Source organism: Diorhabda carinulata, chromosome X, assembly GCF_026250575.1.
Source record: "Diorhabda carinulata isolate Delta chromosome X, icDioCari1.1, whole genome shotgun sequence".
In the NCBI taxonomy this organism is placed as follows: domain Eukaryota; kingdom Metazoa; phylum Arthropoda; class Insecta; order Coleoptera; family Chrysomelidae; genus Diorhabda; species Diorhabda carinulata.
Window position 1 is genome coordinate 14,825,011 of NC_079472.1, and position 20,687 is coordinate 14,845,697.

Below are 20,687 nucleotides of genomic sequence, written 5' to 3' on the forward strand. Positions count from 1 at the left end.
GGTAAACAGAAAATTGCTTTTCCGTTGTGATAAACTCATTGTTCTTATTTTTTAATAAACCCAATATTGAATTATTTCTCGATTTGTAAATGTCCATTATATGTAGAGGTTATGTCAATTATTACTTCTTCTGACAGAAATAATTATATGGGCTGCAGATAGATGGTGCTTTGAAACATTTTTCGTTAGAAATGGTCCTGTCGCAAATTTCCTATACTCCATCTACCGATGAAGATAAGAATTTATAATTTGCAACTCTAAAACTTGTGATATATCGAGTAAAACTTCACTGAGCAATGAGAAGTTTTTTAATACAACTGAATGAAAAAAAAAATAATGAGCTTACAAGTTCAAAGTTATGTATATCTTTGAGTCAAGATCGACGGTGCCTAGGGAGGGAATCCAGAAGCCAGGATGACGAAGTAAAGCAAAAAATTGGTAAGACTGAATGCGGTAATAAAAATCTCCAGAAAGAGGAGCCAACTTCTATACAAAATAAGGAGTTACGGAGACGAGACGTGGATTATTAACAAACCAGAGGAATAGACATCTGGGAAAGGAAAATACGCATTTGGAGAAGTAAAAGTAGCTGGGTCACATACAGAGAATACCAGATTTTAAAGCAATAAAAAAATGATAGACATATAATTTGGAGGAACAAGAAAAAATAGAAGAACCAAGGAAAAGTTGGTGATGGAAGACCTAAGAGAAAGAGAGGAATTCGAGACTAGAAACAAAGTTAAAAATAGAAAAAGCGGAAAGGGAATCAATCAAAAATAATAAGCCTGCATGTAGCACTTAAGAAAAATTTCAAATTATGGATTTATATAAATAAATACTAATAAGTCTGAATTAGTAAATATTGGGCATAAACATTTCTGTTTTTTGCTATTGAGAAACGAAAATAAATTACTACGAAAAAAAGAAAAATGTTAAGAATCCCACGAATGCTTTTAACATCCTTATTAAGTTCGACATTAACAAACTGATACTGACAGAAAAATCTGTTTGATCAAGTTCAATATAAAAAATATGAATTGTCTGGAAACGAAGTGTATGGCCTTTAAAGGAGGTAGTCTTCACAAGCTCGATTCGAGTTCTACTTGTGACTATATTTGGATGGATTTTTTTGAATGGGAATGCTCCATTTGAAACTAAAATTTATTAATATGAAACGGGGAAAAAGTTTCTTGTTATTTATATTTATGAAAACCGAGATAACTAGAATGTGTAGACACTGCACGTCGTTTATTTAATATACAGAGCGCGAGATAAATGTTGAATCGTGGCACTAAAACACAGTAATTAAATTTTTGTTATGTAAGTTTTGATACAATTATATTAGAAAAATTAAGCAGGTACGAGGACTAGGACTTATATTAGTGACATACCATTACTACTAAAACTAATAAATAAGAAACTTAATTTTATGAAAAAATAAATTGGAAATGAAAAATTAGTAAATAAACGTACTTTAGATCAAATACTAAGTAGTTCTACACTATATTTATAAGTTGAATAATAAATCTTTCACAATATATACAGGATGAACCTAAACCTAAATACTAAAATATAAAAATTAGTTTTGTCTTCTATTATTATTTATTTTACCGTTGTGGGCTGGTACCAATCTGTATTAAAGACAATGACAGTTGTTACTGACTGATGATTTGCTGGAAAATATTGATTAAAAAAGCCTATCGTGAAATGTTGAGTAAAACCACCACGTAATAACTTGCAACAAATTGTACGCAAAATTTTAACTGGAAATAACTTGATTATCTTTTTATAGTCGCGATCTAGCACCCAGCGAATGCATGTTCATTTATTTGGAGAAACATTTAGGCGGTAGTTTCAACAAGATTAAGACAATCAACAACTCATTTATAAAGTTATTTAACTCTCCAAAAACGAAAAAATTATTAGAGGTTCAACTGATTTCTCTGATAAAAATAAAAAATTTCCTCAAATGTTTAGAAGATAGTAGATTTTTTTCTATTTTATAACATTATTATGTTTGTTTGTCAGCTATTTGGTTGACTATGGGAAATAAAAGTGATTTCGATTGAAATTTTGTTTTTCTAATAAAATTATGACTAAGAAATCGTTGAAAATGATGGAGAGTTGTTTTTGGGAGTGTGTTTTAGTAGTATTAGAGTTGGCGAAAATCATTCAGTGAAGGTCATAAAATCGATAACGATAACACTGAAGAAGTTAAGGAAATGCTACGTGATTACCAACGTAACCGAGTATCAACACGAGATGTAATCAAAAATCAAGTTTTCTTCGATTACCGTGATGTAGTTCATTTTTAATTCGTTCCCGAGAGTCAAACGGTTTTACTTGATTTTTGCTAGGCTTTTACGTGGAGCAATTCGGGGACAGAAGATTCAAGAACGATAATGCCGTCAAATTCCAGCATGATTATGACTCGGCTATCCTATTCGCCAAATTTGGTTTCATGTGATTTTTTGCTTTATTAGAAACTCAAAAATATACGCTTTGATTCCATTTTCTTTGAAAAAATAATTAATATGAGCTATTATAGTCCCATTTTTATTAATTTGAATTTAAAATTACAACTACACACGTAGAAATATTTTTATTAAAAGTATCGAATTACAAATAATGTTTTTAAAAAGAGGGATTACGAAGGGTTATGGTAGACTAAGAAATTTTGATAATTCGACACCCCAAACTTATTAAGTTTGCTGCGTAAATTGATGCAGCAAAGATCGGTGAAAAAACTTTATTCTTGTTTTGTTAATAACTTTTAAAATTCGTTAAATAACTTTTTATCTCTTGACTGAACTTCCCCGAAACGGCTTAACCGATTCTCATTCTCTTTTGGGTGCATATCAAGTTATGTCTAAGAATCTAATCCCCTCAAGTATTAACGGTAGTCCAACCTAATTTTTTTCAATTTCTTAGTTACAACATAAAAAAAACATACAACCCTAAATTTGATAATGATAATTATAGTACGATCAATTCTTATTTATAATTTCAATTTCTTTTTTGTATTGATCGTAGCAGTGATTTTGATTTTTCTGTGCTCTCATGTTAATTTTACTCAAATCGTAAATTTATCATTAAGTTCCATTGCAATAATTATTTATTAATAACTGAAGAGACAGTTTTTACTCTCATGTAAATAAACACGTGTTGTGAGTTCCCGCTAACAACGATCATTATCGTACCTGTACATATTGTACTTAACATTTTTTTAAAATTGTTTTAAATCAACACAGAAACGTGTACGTGTTTAATAAATATACGTGTTCTCTTATTGTGGAAGGTAAGTCAAATAATTAAAAAAACGAATACAATATTAAGTTACTTTTTTCCATAGTATTTGAACTTGATTTATGTAGAGGTTATATATACAGTCAGCAATACCAGCAAGAATAAAGATAATTTATTAATATAAATGAAGTTTTCGATTATAAATACATCCTTATACCCTTATAGTATGTTAGTTATTTTTATGAACTAAAAAAATATTTCGTAGATATAATTTATATGGCGGAACAACGTTTGTCGGGTCAGCTAATTTTATATATAAATTAACCTCGTTTCCTGGTCTATATCTTATACCGTATTTTTTACATTTAACACAGGTAGGCTGTCATCAACAATAATGTATTCTTATACTTAACAGGGCATTGTTCTTCGAACATTGTTGGATTGGCCTTGGAAACGCTACGTTGCATATTTTTATTTCGTTTATCTTCGGTACCTTTTTGATTGTAGAAATGAGGGTACCGCTTTCAAGGTTCTTTTTTTTCGACAAAAATTACTATATTTAAAAGGTATGATGAGGGCGGGTATTGAACAACGGTTATTATAGGTACAGTTAAAAAGTACCTCGAAAACATGAAGAGATTGAAAATAATACCAATCAGACTTATTTGGTTTTTATAAAGGTTCTAGTGAATGTATTCATGCCCTCAAGGTTAACAAGAAACTGGCAATGACTATGTATTAATATGCAAAACAACAAATCTACATTTAGTTACAGTTTCAATTAGAACTCGGTGGTTTTACAATGAATTCTTTCACCAAAAATCAAAACATTGTGCCAACAACAAAAAATTTGTAATTACAATGAAAGCGTGACATATAAATTGGCCCTTAATGTAATTATGTCATGAACAATGACCTGGTTTTTTGTTTTGTAATAAAGATGAAATCTCTCTCGTATGCGTGCCCGACCAAAATCGTGTGTCACAATCATAGTGCAGGCATTCAAGCTCAAAATGGTGTGAAACCTCCGAATTCTTTAGAATTAAGCACATCTTACCCTCCATATCAAGATCTACATGGTCACAAGGTGTGCAAATTAATTTCAAAGGGTGAAAACCACCCCTTATGGAAAAATACCAATATTATAGTTTTTCCTACTTTTTTTCAATTCAAATGTTTTTCGTTTATGCAGCATAAATATCTTAACATATTGTTTAATAGAAAATTTATATATTTTGAAGTATCAACACTTAAAAATCTTTAAAAACTACCCTTCTGATGAAAATAATATAGGAAAAAAATCTTCTAACGATTCAAAACATCGCAATTTCATTTTTACTGTAAAAAATTCATAGCATTTTAATGAAATTTAATTGGTTATTAATTTTTATTATTCAACTCCTAAAAACTACCCCTTTGCAAAGAATGAAATGAAAATAAATCTAATGACTGTCAACTTTTAGATGTTTCATTTTTTTTGTACTAAAGTTTGTTGTCTCTACTTGAAGTAATTTTTTATTGTCTATACCCTGTCAACCCTTAAGAACCACCCCTTTGATAAAAAATTTAAAAAAAAAGTTTTAATGACTGTTAATGTTTTGATTTTGAATTCTTTCGGTATTCAAGTGTATTTTCCATGTGATTTTTCATTCTCTACACCCTGACACCCCTTAAGAACCACCCCTTCACCAATATTATAAGTATATCATCTCTTGGTACTCTCAAATATACCTACAGGTAACTTAGCATCTATAGAAAAAATCGGTGCGCCAAAATTTGAAACTTCATATCCTATAATTCACAAAAAAAATTTCAAATTCTTATTTTTTATGTAACTCCATTAATTTCGAAGCTATCACATCCTACAAAAAACCATTTCAAAGGTAATTTTCAGGGCTATAAACTTATGTATGCTAGAAGGGCTTGAGACCCTCCTCATCTTATTAATAAAGGGTCAAACGGCTGTGGATAAGCAATCCTCCCACTATAGTGACAGATTAATTTGGTTATAAAAGTCAATTTGGATGCTACAAAAAAAATAAAAAAAGCAAAATAATCGTCATAAAAAATCCTTTAATTTGACTGTTTTTTTGTTTTTGTCTCTCTTATAGTTATGGAGAAGAGAAAAAATAAGCAAAAAAATGTTATCAAAAATCAAAAAAAAATACTATTTACTGTTTTTTTCAATTTTTTTCAAAATTATGCATTTCTAATCAGCCAAACTTTCAGATGTCGAAAATAACATCCAAATAAAGTATTTGGTACAAGGAATAAGTTTAATTTTGATTTTCAATTAAATGGCTTTAGTTTTAGTGCAATTATTTTTAGCTTTAACTATTTTACATCATATCTCACTGCAATTTCAGTCGAAACGACTTTTATCAATAATCATTTGAAAGGTCTTTTTAAGCTCTTTAAAAAGTATTCGATGACTTTTTGTTGAAAAATGTACCATTTTCCCGTTATTTGAGGTTAAATGCTCAATTACATAAAACAAAAGCTATTCAAGTATCTATAACTTGCTTTAGGTAGAACATTAAGATCTTAAAATATAGCTTAATTTCTTTGTTTATTTATAAGCTCTATTTTTGTTCATTACACTTTTTTCGATAAAATGCATCATTACAGAGTTATACGTAAAAAACTAATGAAAATGCTGTTTTTTTTTGACAAAAAATCGTACTGTTCAATTGTGAATAACTCAAAAATTATTGATCTGGCTTGATAAAGGGGGTGGCATCCCCCCGGGGGGCTGCACACCTCGGCACCGTGTAGATGTCGCTTTTTGGATACACACCTATCATCTGTCGAAATTTCAAATAAATCGGTGCTGCATTAAAGAATTCGGAGAGGAAATGCTTGAATACCTGGCCTATAAGAATTGTTTCTACATTTGCCAGGTCCGGATCTAGAATTTATTTAAATGAAGGGCAAAAATTGAAAAAAATCTATACTGAAATATATCGAACACAAAACATATTCGTGTGTAAAAATTAGCTCCCCATTTAGATTGAATTAGTCGCACAGAAAAAAAATCAATTTCAATTTTTCGTTTATCAGATTCAGCACTGCTCAACAAACAAACCAATTTCAGACTTAATTTAAGATTTGAAAATTTAACTATTTCTCGGAAATTTTCACAAACTTATTTTCCTTATATGGCAAAGTTAGTTTAGCTTTTTAGAATTAACATCTAGGCCTATATTTCAAATTTCGAAACCGTCAGACTATATCTGCCCATTTTTCGATACGTTTTCGTTGATTTGTTTTTGAAAAGTGAAGAAACATTTACGTAGGATATGGTCAATTTCAAGAATGGTCCTGATATAGAAAAACTGTTCCTCTGCAGAGCAAGGATTGTGGTTGTTTTACTAAGAGTTTTTTTTGGTGTTCAATCAACTCATATCCGCTCACCAACAATGACGAACGAAAGAAAAAACTGAAATCAAACAACTATTTCCGCCATTTGGATGTTGAACGGGCTTAACAGGTTAGAAAAAAACATGAAATCTGCAATAGCGACTAAAGAAAAACCGATAATTCGCAGCTCGTGTAAAACTCCACACCAAACGTTCAGTTTTTAAAAAACTCGACAGTACCGTATCAAATTTTTCTTCTAAAGTCAAAATTGTGAATAATTATTTCATTTTTCATAATTAAAATGATGTTAGACATTAGTCTTTGTTCAGGTAGGACTGGACTATAAAAAAACGGAAACTTAATTGAATAATTTTCCCAGTATATAATATATATTAAATGTCAAATATAAAATACTTAATATCAAGCCTCAAAAGTATCAATTTAATCAAATATTATTACTGATATGAATTTTTTTGATCATAGTAGACTATTGAAAGAAACCAAAACATTCATGTTAAGTACGTGTTTCAAATTTATATATGTTTAAGTATCTTGAAATTCATAACAAACTTGGTGAAGAAAAAAATTACACGATGTTTATTAATATTTTTTCCACCCTTTGTCTTGGTTTCAAATATAAAAGTGGAGTTAAATATAATGTGATTTATTTCATTTACTAATGTTTATTTTATCTAAACAGCTAAACACCTATGAAATAATTCGTTGCAGGACCTCTACTGGTGACAGTTATTTTGATGAATTCATTAATTTTTTGATAAAAAAACAGATAGAATTTAACTCAACACAAACTCACAATCAATTAGGCATCAACAATAACAACAAATTTGTGAAATATGAATGACTACTTGAATATTAATAAATTGTCACCGTACCAGAATATTTTGACATAGTTAAGTATATTTCAATACAATCTGACGAAGTATTTAATATACAGGCTGTTTCAAAATAATCTTACAACTTGAAAAATTCATAACTTCGAAAATAAACAAGATATTTATATTCTGTCTTACGCATGTATTACTGCAACTAATAAAGTTTTCTGTTCAATAGGCTGAACAGTTATAAGTGAAGATGTGGTCACTACATCAAAAAGCTCAATGTGTGTCATGGTTCATAGAGACGAAATCATATACAAAGGTTCAACGGAACTTCAGGTTAAAATTCCAAAGAGACCCACCATCCAGACCCTCCATCCTTGCATGGGAAACAACCTTCATGAGCACAGGATCAGTATTGCATATAAGTGGAGCCGGACGACCCAGCACAATTCGTCAGACAACTCCAAATACCTACAACCACAATCCACAGGGTTCTTAATAAACAGTTAAGTCTGTATGCCTATAAGGTACAGTTGCTGCATGCACTGTAACCAACAGATCGACCAAAACGTGTGGAATTTGACATATTCCAACGTAATGAGCATGATGAAGATTTCTTGAAAAAGGTGTGATACCACATTCCATGTGTCCGATACGAATTTAAACCCCACATGCAGTAGTCGAGCTTCAAAGGTTAATGTATGGTGTTGGCTTATACACGACAAAATCATTGGTCCTTTCTTTTTCATAGAAACCACAGTTACTGACTGCGTGTACCTGAATATGCTTCAAAACTTTGCTCTTCCTCAGTTGGAAAAATTACAGCCAATTCTTTACTTCCAACAGGATGGTGCACCACCACATACACTGGTTGACAGCAGTTCGGGAACGAAACTTTTCCCAACCGATGGATTGGACAGGGTGGCCCAATTCCATGGTTATTTAAAGGACATTGTTTACCGAACACCGGTTAATGACATTGATGACTTGCTTTTAGTACAATCATAGGCGACTGAAAGTGCTTAGGGCCACGAAGGTTGCGCATGTTGAAGTGTATTAAAAAACTTTATGCAATAATGCATGCAAAAGACAGAATATAAATATCTTGTTTATTTTCGAAGTTATGAATTTTTGAAGCTGTAAAGATAATGTTGGAACATCCTGTATACGGAATGGTTTAATGATGGAAGTTGTTTTTCTGTGTCTAAGGTCGTTGAGGTCAATTCGGGAGACGTTCATATTTTCCAAATACATCCATTCATATCAATTGTATTTCGGATACTCTTTTCCGTAAACAAATTTTGAAATTCAAGTTCTACGAATTTGATTGTAGCATTAATTTTAATGTTTTATCTATTTAAATTGGCGATTTTCAGAATAAATTCGCGTCTTATTTAAATGTATTTGTACGTTGAATTTCAAATATTAAAAAATATGCAGAAGATATGGATTCTTCTACTCACATTTACAGTTTATTCACCTTTATAAGTAATCTTGCGTTTTCCATACACGTGTACATAAATTTGGTTTCATTTAGCAGTATTTCAATAATAATTATCAATCTAGTTTTTTCAAAAATATTCAAAAACATAAACAACAAATAGTGTGTCGTCTATTTTTCATAATTCTGTTATAAACCATAATCTAATATTAAAAAGAAAGGGACCAAATTACCCCATGGAGTGCGAGGAGCGCACGTGCACGTGCACATTTAGAACATTTCCTGCATATAGCGCACAATAAAGGAGGCTCTAAAATATCGAGCGGTTTGAGAAATGGAAGAGTGTCAAATGTAGATTTGGATTTCCTGGCCTCAAAATTGTTTGCTGTGAAGGGGAGAAACCACAAATAGAAAAAAAGACCGTGGTCTAAGGACTGATATAAAATGAGAAACCTCTTCACTCATCAACATCTCCTTAACTTTCTGAGTGGTTCGGAACCAGAGGGTTATAACTTTCTACGCATGGACCAAGAAAGTTTCGATAATCTACTCGATTTAGTCTCCACCAAGACGTCGAGAAGAAGAACACAAAAATGCGTGAGGCGATTCATATAAGTCAGAGATTGTCGATCACGTTGAGGCATGGATTTAGAATACCCGAAATTTACGTGTGCCATTGCCCTGTAGACCTTGGAACTCATCATAATGGAAAGTTGCTCTACAATTATCAAGAAAAACATCCAGGTAAGAAATCATTGCCCAAGTAAATCTCTTTATATTTTAGAAACAAAAAGGATTTTGCTGGAAAATACTAAAAAAATGATGTCCACAGTAAAAGTAAATAAACAACATTTTATCATAAAACCGGGTTCTCCTCCTTTTATTACTATTGTTTTTGTTTTAAAAATAGTCGCGTAAATATACAAATAAATCAAACAATCCTCAAATGTACTTAGAAACAACGTGGATTTTGGTAATTTTTTTAAAACTATGTTCTTTCGTATAATTAATTAATTGCAATCTTTATTGACATACTCAATTCGTGATAAATCACAAATACATGATCATGAATTTAGCATCACCTCAGACGTTAACTTTATTTTCGTTAAATCACTTTTTATATTATTATTTCCTTGTGACAATCACAGAGCTTGTTTCACAATTTGATGTTAGGATATAAGGCTTTTTCGATGAAAATATTTTAATAAGAACGGTAGGATTAAAAAAAACACAGTGTTAAAATAGTCGCGGTTTTGATAATGTTACGAACAAGAACGCAAAATGGTTCCTTAGGCCGGCCCTGCCCACCTACTATAGTATTTTTGAAATTTGGTGAATTCGCGCGGCTCGTCTTTCACATTTTTTATAAATGGCGGAACTCGTTTGATGTTTATTTGTATATAATTTTTTTTTAGTAACAAACGGTTGATTTACAGTAATTCTTGTGAATGATTTCTAGGAAAATCTATTTATTTTATCTCTTTTTTACGTTACAATAAATATAGAGATTTCCAAGCTACTTCAATAACGTAAAAATCAACTGGGATCATTTTTAGTAGCAAATAATCGCTGTTTAGAACCCGCTTGGACCTTGTATATATTTTTTTCTTTAATCTTCATTATATATATGGAGATTCTTCAAACAATACAAATCATTTAATTTCCACAATCGATTTTAATTAACAACATGAATTAACAGTATTTTCGTATTTTATCCATTGTCAGTATCAAATTTTATTTTTATTAGTACGTTTTATAAAAAATCCCAAAAGAAATCGAAATATTATAGTTTGATGAATAAAGCGTAATATTATTTTCAGTATTCTAGAAGTTAGACATAAAGTGATGCGATTAGAACAGAACAATCAGTTGAACACTGTCAAGTGTCAATTAGATATTAAAGTTTATATTGTCAATAATCAGTTTGGTTTATTAAAATCACCTGGGATCATTTTTAATAGCAAATAATCGCTGTTTAGAACCCGTTTGGACCTTGTATATATTTTTTCATTAATAATTATTATATGGGGATTTCCGTGAGATTCTTCAAACAATACAAATCATTCAGTTTCCACAATCGATTTTAATTATCAACATGAATTAACAGTATTTTCGTATTTTATCAATTGTCAGTATCAAATTTTATTTTTTATTGTTACGTTTTATGAAAATGCCCAAAAGAAATCGAAATATTATAGTTTGATGAATGAAGCACAATATTATTTTCAGTATTCTACAAGTCAGACATAAAGCGATGCGATCAAAACAACAATCAGTTGAAAACTGTCAAGTGTCCAATGTCAATTGGATATAAAAGTTTATCTTGTCAATAATCACTTTGACTTATTAAAGAATTTGTCGTTAATCGTTAATTTGCGTGTATTTAAATTTGTAGTGCAACAATTTCTCGTTCGACCCGTTGAATTTAAAATTCCTCAAACGTAATTAGAATAACGTAACAATAAATAAATGAAAAACAGTTAAGGATTCAGTTTTTAAAACCTTGCGCGTTTAAATAATTAAACCATGAATTTACTTGTCTTACACCATAAAAAATTATATGTCCTATCATTGATGTATTGGGTAATTGTAGTTAAATTTATTCCAAATAATAGTTAATTGTTTTTTAGGCCACACATATCGGATCATTAAATCGACAATTCGTGCATGTAATCTTCTTCACATGTATCATTTAATTACGCAAACATAGAAATTCACTTATACACGGTGTCCAGAAACTAGTCCAAAAACGCAGACTACAGATATTAGTCGCTTCTTAATTTAATCTTTTACGCAAAAGTTTCTCTTAGGGCAGCTATCATCTATTGAAAATGATGCTAATTAGTCAGTTTTTCAACCATATTTCTAGCATATCAACTTAAAAGATGAATTGGAAACCTGAATTTTATATTTCTGTCATAAGTGTCAACGGGTTTATAGGTTAGGTTATACAACGAATTGTAAAGAGCGAAAATATTTTTGCCTAGTGTACAATTTTTGTTATAACAGTCAGTAGTTTCATTACGTCATTAACTAATCGGCTACCCTGTATACAAAAGCCAATTTAGTCAACTCAATAACAAAAAAAAAATAGTTTATATCAATTTCCATAAATGCCGTCATACTGAATCATCATGTCGCTCACTAAAGATACGTACTTTTCAAAAACTCTTGTCCTCAAAAGTTTTACCATATTACATGATTTGAATGTAATTATTTCACTTACAATTTTTCTCGTTTACGCAAAAATTTTTATAAATTCAAAGGTTACTTACTGGAATTAAATTTAATTCCTTGCAATGTAAAAACGAACTTTAAAAGCCAAGGTTACGTAGAATTGATCAATATACATGTAGTTAGAACTGGCAACGCTGTAATACTAAGCTCTGACTATTACAGAGTTATACGAGGAGCACTCTGAGTATCTTCAGATGCCACGAAACTAGGCGTTACAACTGGCAACGCTGTAATACTAAGCACTGACTATCACTATCACTTTATGTACCTTCAGATGCCACGAAACTAGGAGCTAGAGCCGGCAACGTTGTAATTCTAAACTCTGACTATCACAGAGTTATACAAGGAGCACTCTGTGTATCTTCAGATACCACGAAACTAAGAGTCAGACCTGGCAATGTTGTAATTCTAGGCTCTGAGTATCACAGAGTAAATAGTGGTTGGTGCATACATTGAAAAAAAATTGCTAAGTACGTAATGGCTAAAGTTACTGATCAGTGTGTGGGAATTCAAATTATTTAGAAGGAATAAATCATTCTGCATAAAACAATTCTGTATGGTAAATTAAAACAATACTTGTTTATTATACGAGGGAGAAAAGTAATAGATTTTAACTTGAGGTTATATCGTCTCCTGACTGGGAGGAAGGCAAAAAACCGATTTTGTTTATTGAAATATTCAGAAAATTGATAATGTGAAATTTGATTTTGAAATTAGTAGGTTATGTTGTACAATTAGACCTGCGTTGCTGAGGAAACTTTTCAATCATATAGTTGTCAATTTACATAGTGAGCACACAAAGTACTGATTTTTTGTTGTTGTTGTATTTGGAATTGCAGGAACTTCTCGAATTTGAGAAATCAGTCATTCTAGAACGTTTTTAATTGTGAAACTTGATGATTTACATAACGCTTCGTCCAGCAACAGCAAAGGCTCGCCTCTAGTTTTATACATATCACAAATCCAGTTTTATAAGGTTCCAAAAGCTAATTTTCTTCAATTTGAAAATTTATTACGTCAGTTACACTTTCAGTAGAATCTGATGAAGACTCAATAACACTAAAGAAACATAGCGATTGGAACTCATCAACGGTCGCTGGAGGGTATGTTGATGAATTTTTTCTTCAAATCCTCATCAAATCGAATTTTATGAGCCCATAATCCGTCCTTGGGTATCTTTAGCGCCGATACTGTTTTGACTGCTGTTTAATGTACTGAATCAGTAAGATTCCTACAAAATCTACAATCTCTCACAGTCTCAATCTCCTATGGATCAATACCATACATTTTATTGTGTATATTTTTTGTTCTAATCGATGGTGTAAAGATCCTACCAAGTTATATATTTTTTGAAATCCAACCAAGCCTTTCATGCATTTCATGAACTTTTTTTACTATATTAGATTAATGGGAAGGAGTTTAATGATTAACGTAATTAATCTAGCGATGAATCTACCTAATGGTATAGGAATTTTAAATGGTAACTTAATTTTTATTAATCGCATACCATAATGTATTAATAATTGTGTTTTTAAAAGTCAAGGTTAACGTTTCTTGATAAAACTAATGATAAATAGTCGAGTTAATATATATTCTTTGAAAAAATGTATTCACCGAACCGTAATAAGTTAAACCCTTTTCTATTTCAATCTCTATAACTGAATTCGTAACTTTTTTTAGTAAATTATTTTCTATATAAACAAATATCATTTAATAAACATAAAGCATGAAAATATTGGATGAGATTTATTTTAATCTAAATGTTCGAAGTGTCTACACTGTTTGTGTTATATCTTGTCATCAAATTTGAATCATTCCGCTCCTGGCCTTTAGTATCTTAAGCGGACAGGTAAAAGTCGCAATGATCCGAATAAGACTAATAAGGTGGCTGAGCTATACACAATAATGCTGGAATTCAACTAATCAAGTCCAAGATAGCTACTTATTGGCCGTTCGACCGTCTGGAACCACATGGACCCACTCCAACGTGTTTTTTCCGATGCCATATCACCATAAAACCCATAATGATGCATTAGATGAAAGTAGAGTCATCAACTACGTTGTTAACTTCAATTTCTTTTATGTTATCGTCGTTATCAGAAGCGACCAGCATGTGAAAAGTGTCAGGCGAATTCACGACCTTCACTGAATGCTTTGTGCCACTTAAATACTTTAAAATACAAATTTTCAAGTAAATTCCTCGACGAATAAACTTTGAGAGAGTTGTACCAATTTAAATTCTTAAGTAAGCTAGCATAGAAAACTTTTTGTTTTGTTAATCTCGATGATCGAACTATCCAAGTAGCTAGTCCTTCTCTATCTGCTCACATTCCAGGAAAATTAGTAATTGTGATAAATGGCCTAGTGATGAATTAGTAAAAACCACAAATACTGATAAATAATCTCGAAGAAAATTAAGATAAAATAATAAATTAGTTCAGCTGGTGAGTTTAATTATAAAGTTGCTGTTCTGATTTATCATTGATGTCTCCTTTAATAATTCGATGTCACGTCAGATTTGACGGTAAATTTTTACACTTATCGACCAAAAACATTATGTTTATACCTTATAAATCTTGAAAAAAAATTCAATAATAATATTTAGTTGAGTTACAATTATATAAAAATACACCGACTAGTTTCCAATTTCTAATCGCGATTTTTTTTTAATAATAATCTTAAATGTACTAAATAGTAAAATATATTAATATATAAATACATATATTACTTATTATAAGTTTTTTACGGGTTATAAACTATTTATATTTTTGTACATACATCTATAAGTGCAATTTTTTCATTTGTTGAATACAGTTTCTCCAGTTTTCAGCGGTTACATTTTTAACTTACGTTTTTATTAACTCGATCATACTACAACTTTTCCGAAGAGATGCTCCTTCTATTTTTGTATATTGTTAGTACAGTTTTGTCAACAGTAAACTTATTTTTTTATTCCAAATTATTTATAGATTTAATATTTTCTTGTAATGAAAAAATAATTATCTAATTTTTCATGTATCTTGTTCAATTTAGAATATTTATATTTATATACTTTTATTTTGTATCCTGGACAAACAAACTGAGACAAAAGGACAGCGTTAACCATCTAATCACTTTAACAGTTGTTTGTTTAACATTATCTAATTGAAAATGACCTTCTTAATTTGGAAAACAATGTCGTTGTGTAGGTATTCGTGTAGACTAAAACACTTGTTGTTCGATATGCATTCACACATACCTGTTATTCTTTCTGTTCATGATTCATATAAATTGAGAAGTATTCCTTACAAAAATTTCAAAAAATTGTTCAAATTTACGTCAAAACAACAAATAATCGACTGGAATCCATTCTCAATGGACGAGCAGAAGAAGGTCTTACTAGGAGGCGGTGAAGTGTTCAATTCTCCTGGTTCATCGTCATTATTTGAATAATTTTAGATGCCATATTTTTACAAGGTATAAATCGAGCAGTATTCCTCAAAAAAATTTCAAAATTTGTTCAAATTTACGTCAAAACAACAAATAATCGACTGGAATCCATTCTCAGCGGACGAGCAGAAGAAGGTCTTGCCAGGAGGCGGTGAAGTGTTCGATTCTTTTGGTTCATCGTCATTATTTGAAAAATTTTAGATGCCATATTTTTACAAGACATAAATCGAGCAGTATTCCTCAAAAAAATTTTAAAATTTGTTCAAATTCACGTCAAAATAACAAATAATCGACTGGAATCCATTCTCAATGGACGAGCAGAAGAAGGTCCTGCCAGGAGGCGGTGAAGTGTTCAATTCTCCTGGTTCATCGTCATTATTTGAATAATTTTAGATGCCATATTTTTACAAGACATAAATCGAGCAGTATTCCTCAAAAAATTTCAAAATTTGTTCAAATTTACGTCAAAATAACAAATCATCGACTGGAATCCATTCTCAGCGGACGAGCAGAAGAATGTCTTGCCAGGAGGCGGTGAAGTGTTCGATTCTTTTGGTTCATCGTCATTATTTGAATAATTTTAGATGCCATATTTTTACAAGACATAAATCGAGCAGTATTCCTCAAAAAATTTCAAAATTTGTTCAAATTTACGTCAAAATAACAAATCATCGACTGGAATCCATTCTCAATGGACGAGCAGAAGAAGGTCCTGCCAGGAGGCGGTGAAGTGTTCAATTCTCCTGGTTCATCGTCATTATTTGAATAATTTTAGATGCCATATTTTTACAAGACATAAATCGAGCAGTATTCCTCAAAAAAATTTTAAAATTTGTTCAAATTCACGTCAAAATAACAAATAATCGACTGGAATCCATTCTCAATGGACGAGCAGAAGAAGGTCCTGCCAGGAGGCGGTGAAGTGTTCAATTCTCCTGGTTCATCGTCATTATTTGAATAATTTTAGATGCCATATTTTTACAAGACATAAATCGAGCAGTATTCCTCAAAAAATTTCAAAATTTGTTCAAATTTACGTCAAAATAACAAATCATCGACTGGAATCCATTCTCAGCGGACGAGCAGAAGAATGTCTTGCCAGGAGGCGGTGAAGTGTTCGATTCTTTTGGTTCATCGTCATTATTTGAATAATTTTAGATGCCATATTTTTACAAGACATAAATCGAGCAGTATTCCTCAAAAAATTTCAAAATTTGTTCAAATTTACGTCAAAATAACAAATCATCGACTGGAATCCATTCTCAATGGACGAGCAGAAGAAGGTCCTGCCAGGAGGCGGTGAAGTGTTCAATTCTCCTGGTTCATCGTCATTATTTGAATAATTTTAGATGCCATATTTTTACAAGACATAAATCGAGCAGTATTCCTCAAAAAATTTCAAAATTTGTTCAAATTTACGTCAAAATAACAAATCATCGACTGGAATCCATTCTCAGCGGACGAGCAGAAGAATGTCTTGCCAGGAGGCGGTGAAGTGTTCGATTCTTTTGGTTCATCGTCATTATTTGAATAATTTTAGATGCCATATTTTTACAAGACATAAATCGAGCAGTATTCCTCAAAAAATTTCAAAATTTGTTCAAATTTACGTCAAAATAACAAATCATCGACTGGAATCCATTCTCAATGGACGAGCAGAAGAAGGTCCTGCCAGGAGGCGGTGAAGTGTTCAATTCTCCTGGTTCATCGTCATTATTTGAATAATTTTAGATGCCATATTTTTACAAGGTATAAATCGAGCAGTATTCCTCAAAAAAATTTCAAAATTTGTTCAAATTCACGTCAAAATAACAAATAATCGACTGGAATCCATTCTCAGCGGACGAGCAAAAGAAGGTCTTGCCAGGAGGCGGTGAAATGTTCGATTTCGCATCCACTCATAGATTCAGTTCAAGTATGGATGATTAATGAGGCGGTTTTTTTTCTGCGCGTATGTATGTGAAAAATTGTAACATAACATTATAATGAGAAGCTCATTGTACGATCCTATAGAACAATTTTTGAAAATAAATATAATCATTGCTAAATTCCATTTCAATATTTTTTTCTTCTCCAAATTTTATCAACCTCTTTTACAGTCTAATATTACATTGCTGAATCCTTTTCCAAATCTTTACTGAATTACAGACAGCATTGAATAGAATTGTACGTACTTTTCAATATGATATATCAAATATCAACCAAACAAAAAAAATATTGATTTTCGTATAAAACAAATTTGATTAGGGAAAAAATTCCAATGATAAGATAGATCATAGAAAAATTATTTGAAGAGTGGTTTGGAAATATTTCGAAAAAAGTCGATCCTTTTCCGGATCCAGTCATCGTAGTCGCTGTTTCATAAATCACCAGCAAGTGTGTGCGAAAAAATACGGGATCCAAACTTGATTTCAAACAAGAGATATCCAAACAGACTCTTCCTTTTTGATTATTAAAATTTTCAAAGCAACATTTAATATTACTTTAAATTAAAAACAATGTAGAGCAACCAAAATATTATATCTTAATAGTGGAATGGTAAAATCATAATAATAGCTTCATATTGAACCTTCAGTATGATTTAAATATTTTCACAAGAAACTTGTACTATTTCCAGGGGTCAGATAACAAATTTTAGTATTTGAAAGTTGAAATTGAGCAGGTAAACATTTTAAGAAATTCCAAGAATATTGACCTCAAAGCAACAAGAGATTGTTGGGTAGGTAAAATCCGTATCAACTGCGGTTACAATATTAATTATTTCAACAAAATATATTTTAACCTAACAAAAATACCAAATAATATAATTATTACAATTTTGTTTTCATTAATATGTGTTCTAGTTAATTCTTAAGTTATAATTGATGGTTGATAAACTTGATATTCAAGTTAATATTGTTAATTGTAACAAAATTTTCCATTTTAATTCAAATATAAACTAATTTTATCTATTTTTTGATATGTTTTTCAATAATTATCGACCTATTTTTTAGATAGCTCTGTATTTATTTAATTAAACTACAGGATGTTATAAATTTTTTTAATTTTTTAACAAAATAAACCTGTAAACCTGTAATCCTAGTAATCCTTTTTTGTCGTTTTATTTTCTAAAATTTAAACACTTGTTCTTAATATCCCCTTCATTGAATCCCCCTCTTATTAAATTTTCTTTTTATATCACCCCTTATCGTTTAAAATCAACAATTTTTACACAATGTCACCTGTGGTAGGTGAGGAATTTCTTTTTTCATTTTAAAATTGTATTTCAAATTCGTAATGGTCAGTAGAAACAAGATAAAATATTTTTAGATACAGCGCCGATGGGATTTAATATTTTATTTATTACCTGTGGAATTTATAACTTGACTTCAATAAATAACTGTCATTGCGATAAGCCCCTCAATTCGTATTCAACAATATTCGTTGAACACATTTCTGGGAAATCCTGCCATCACAGGTCTCAGAAGCATATTTAAGTTAGTTAAAAATATTCAATTTATTTTGTTACGAAGTTGTTTTGGATATAAATGAAATGAATAATTGATGTTAGTTGAACGAAAACATATTTTAAAGCAGTATACAAAACTTCGATTTTAATAATTATTTCATTAAACGCATATGATTTGAAAAATTTAATCTTTTTAATAATTTTCTTAATTAACAAACGATTAATTTGAATGAATTTGAGAAAATGTGGTACTTACCATCTTTTTTCTGGACGATTAATGACAGAGGCTGGCAATCGCCGAGTCCTAATTCAGTTTTCGCGTCCCCAGCGTTTTGAGACTCGAGCCTCAACTGTTGCTGGTGCAACCTATTTTTGATCAAAAATATTTTCGGCATTTTGCCTTAAGTCACAATAAAGTATCCAAATAATGGTAACACAACCACAAAACAGTCACTTGAATCACATCACAACACTAAAAAATCCATTTTATGTCCTCTGTAAAATAAATATCATTGTTGATTGTTTATACACATCAGGTTGATGTTAGTTAAGCTATCCTGCGTGTCGAACACTTGGAGGTCCTTGGGAAGACTGATGACCGCTTGTATTTCCATCGAAGTGAACCGTTGTGTTTATCTCCTTGCCCCTCAGACCCCTATACCATCATGGTGAACCTGTAAAGGTTACCTATTCTCAGTAGCTTGGCATTGGCGCAAGGATTCATAGTGGGGGGGTACCGGCTTGTAAATACCGACCAGGTACTTGGTCGGTGGTACTTTTGCGGATCTCGTTTTAACTAAACCGAAGCCAATAAAATAAATATGCGTGGCGTTTTTTCAATTTACTTTATACACTGAATTTTGAAACTTTGGTTTTTTCTTAAATAAATAAACCAAAAAGTTCCGAGAGAAATTCGAGAGAAGTTGCAACCCCCTAGATAAATAAAAAAGTTATTATTAATATTGATATAATTAACGATAAAATTATTTTCAACAACATTTTTTAAATTATTTGGTAGTTAGGAATAAAACTATAGTATATTTTTATTAACAAGAGATTAATAAAAATTAATTAATAATCCAAAACTTAGTATAATCATTTCAAATATTCAGAATAATCCAAATATTTCCTAAAATTTCCATAAAAGTACCCGAGCTAAGACCGGAAGCAATAAAATAAATATGGGTGGCGTTTTTTTCAATTTACTAGATACACTGAATTTTGAAACTTCGTTTTTTTCTTCAATAAATAATTCAAAATGTTCCGAAAGAAAATTGAGAGCAGTTGCAACTCCCTAGATAATTAAAAAAAGTTATTATTGATATTGATATAATTAACGATAAAACTATTTTAAAAGACATTTTTTGAATAACTTGACATTTAGGAATAAAACTATAGCCTATTATTATTAACGAGAGATTAATTAATTAATAATCCAAATCTTAGTATGATCATTTCAAATATTCAGAATAATCCAAATATTTCCTAAAATTTCCATAAAAGTACCCGAGCTAAGACCGAAAGCAATAAAATAAATATGGGTGGCGTTTTTTTCAATTTACTAGATACACTGAATTTTGAAAATTCGGTTTTTTCTTCAATAAATAATTTAAAATGTTCCGAAAGAAAATTGAGAGCAGTTGCAACCCCCTAGATAATTAAAAAAAGTTATTATTGATATTGATAT

General features: G+C 30.7%; 1 protein-coding gene across 2 annotated transcripts in view; it reads right to left on the minus strand.

Annotated features, from left to right (window-relative positions):
• LOC130901532 (transcriptional regulator ovo-like) overlaps window positions 1-19,597 on the minus strand; it is a 45,884-nt gene extending 26,287 nt beyond the window's left edge. For both annotated transcript variants that reach the window (XM_057812983.1, XM_057812982.1), the window contains exon 1: window positions 19,257-19,597. In XM_057812983.1, coding sequence (XP_057668966.1) covers window positions 19,257-19,395 — 139 coding nt within the window. In that variant the 5' untranslated portion in view covers window positions 19,396-19,597. The remainder of the gene's footprint in view (window positions 1-19,256) is intronic.
• Window positions 19,598-20,687: the final 1,090 nt, after the last annotated feature.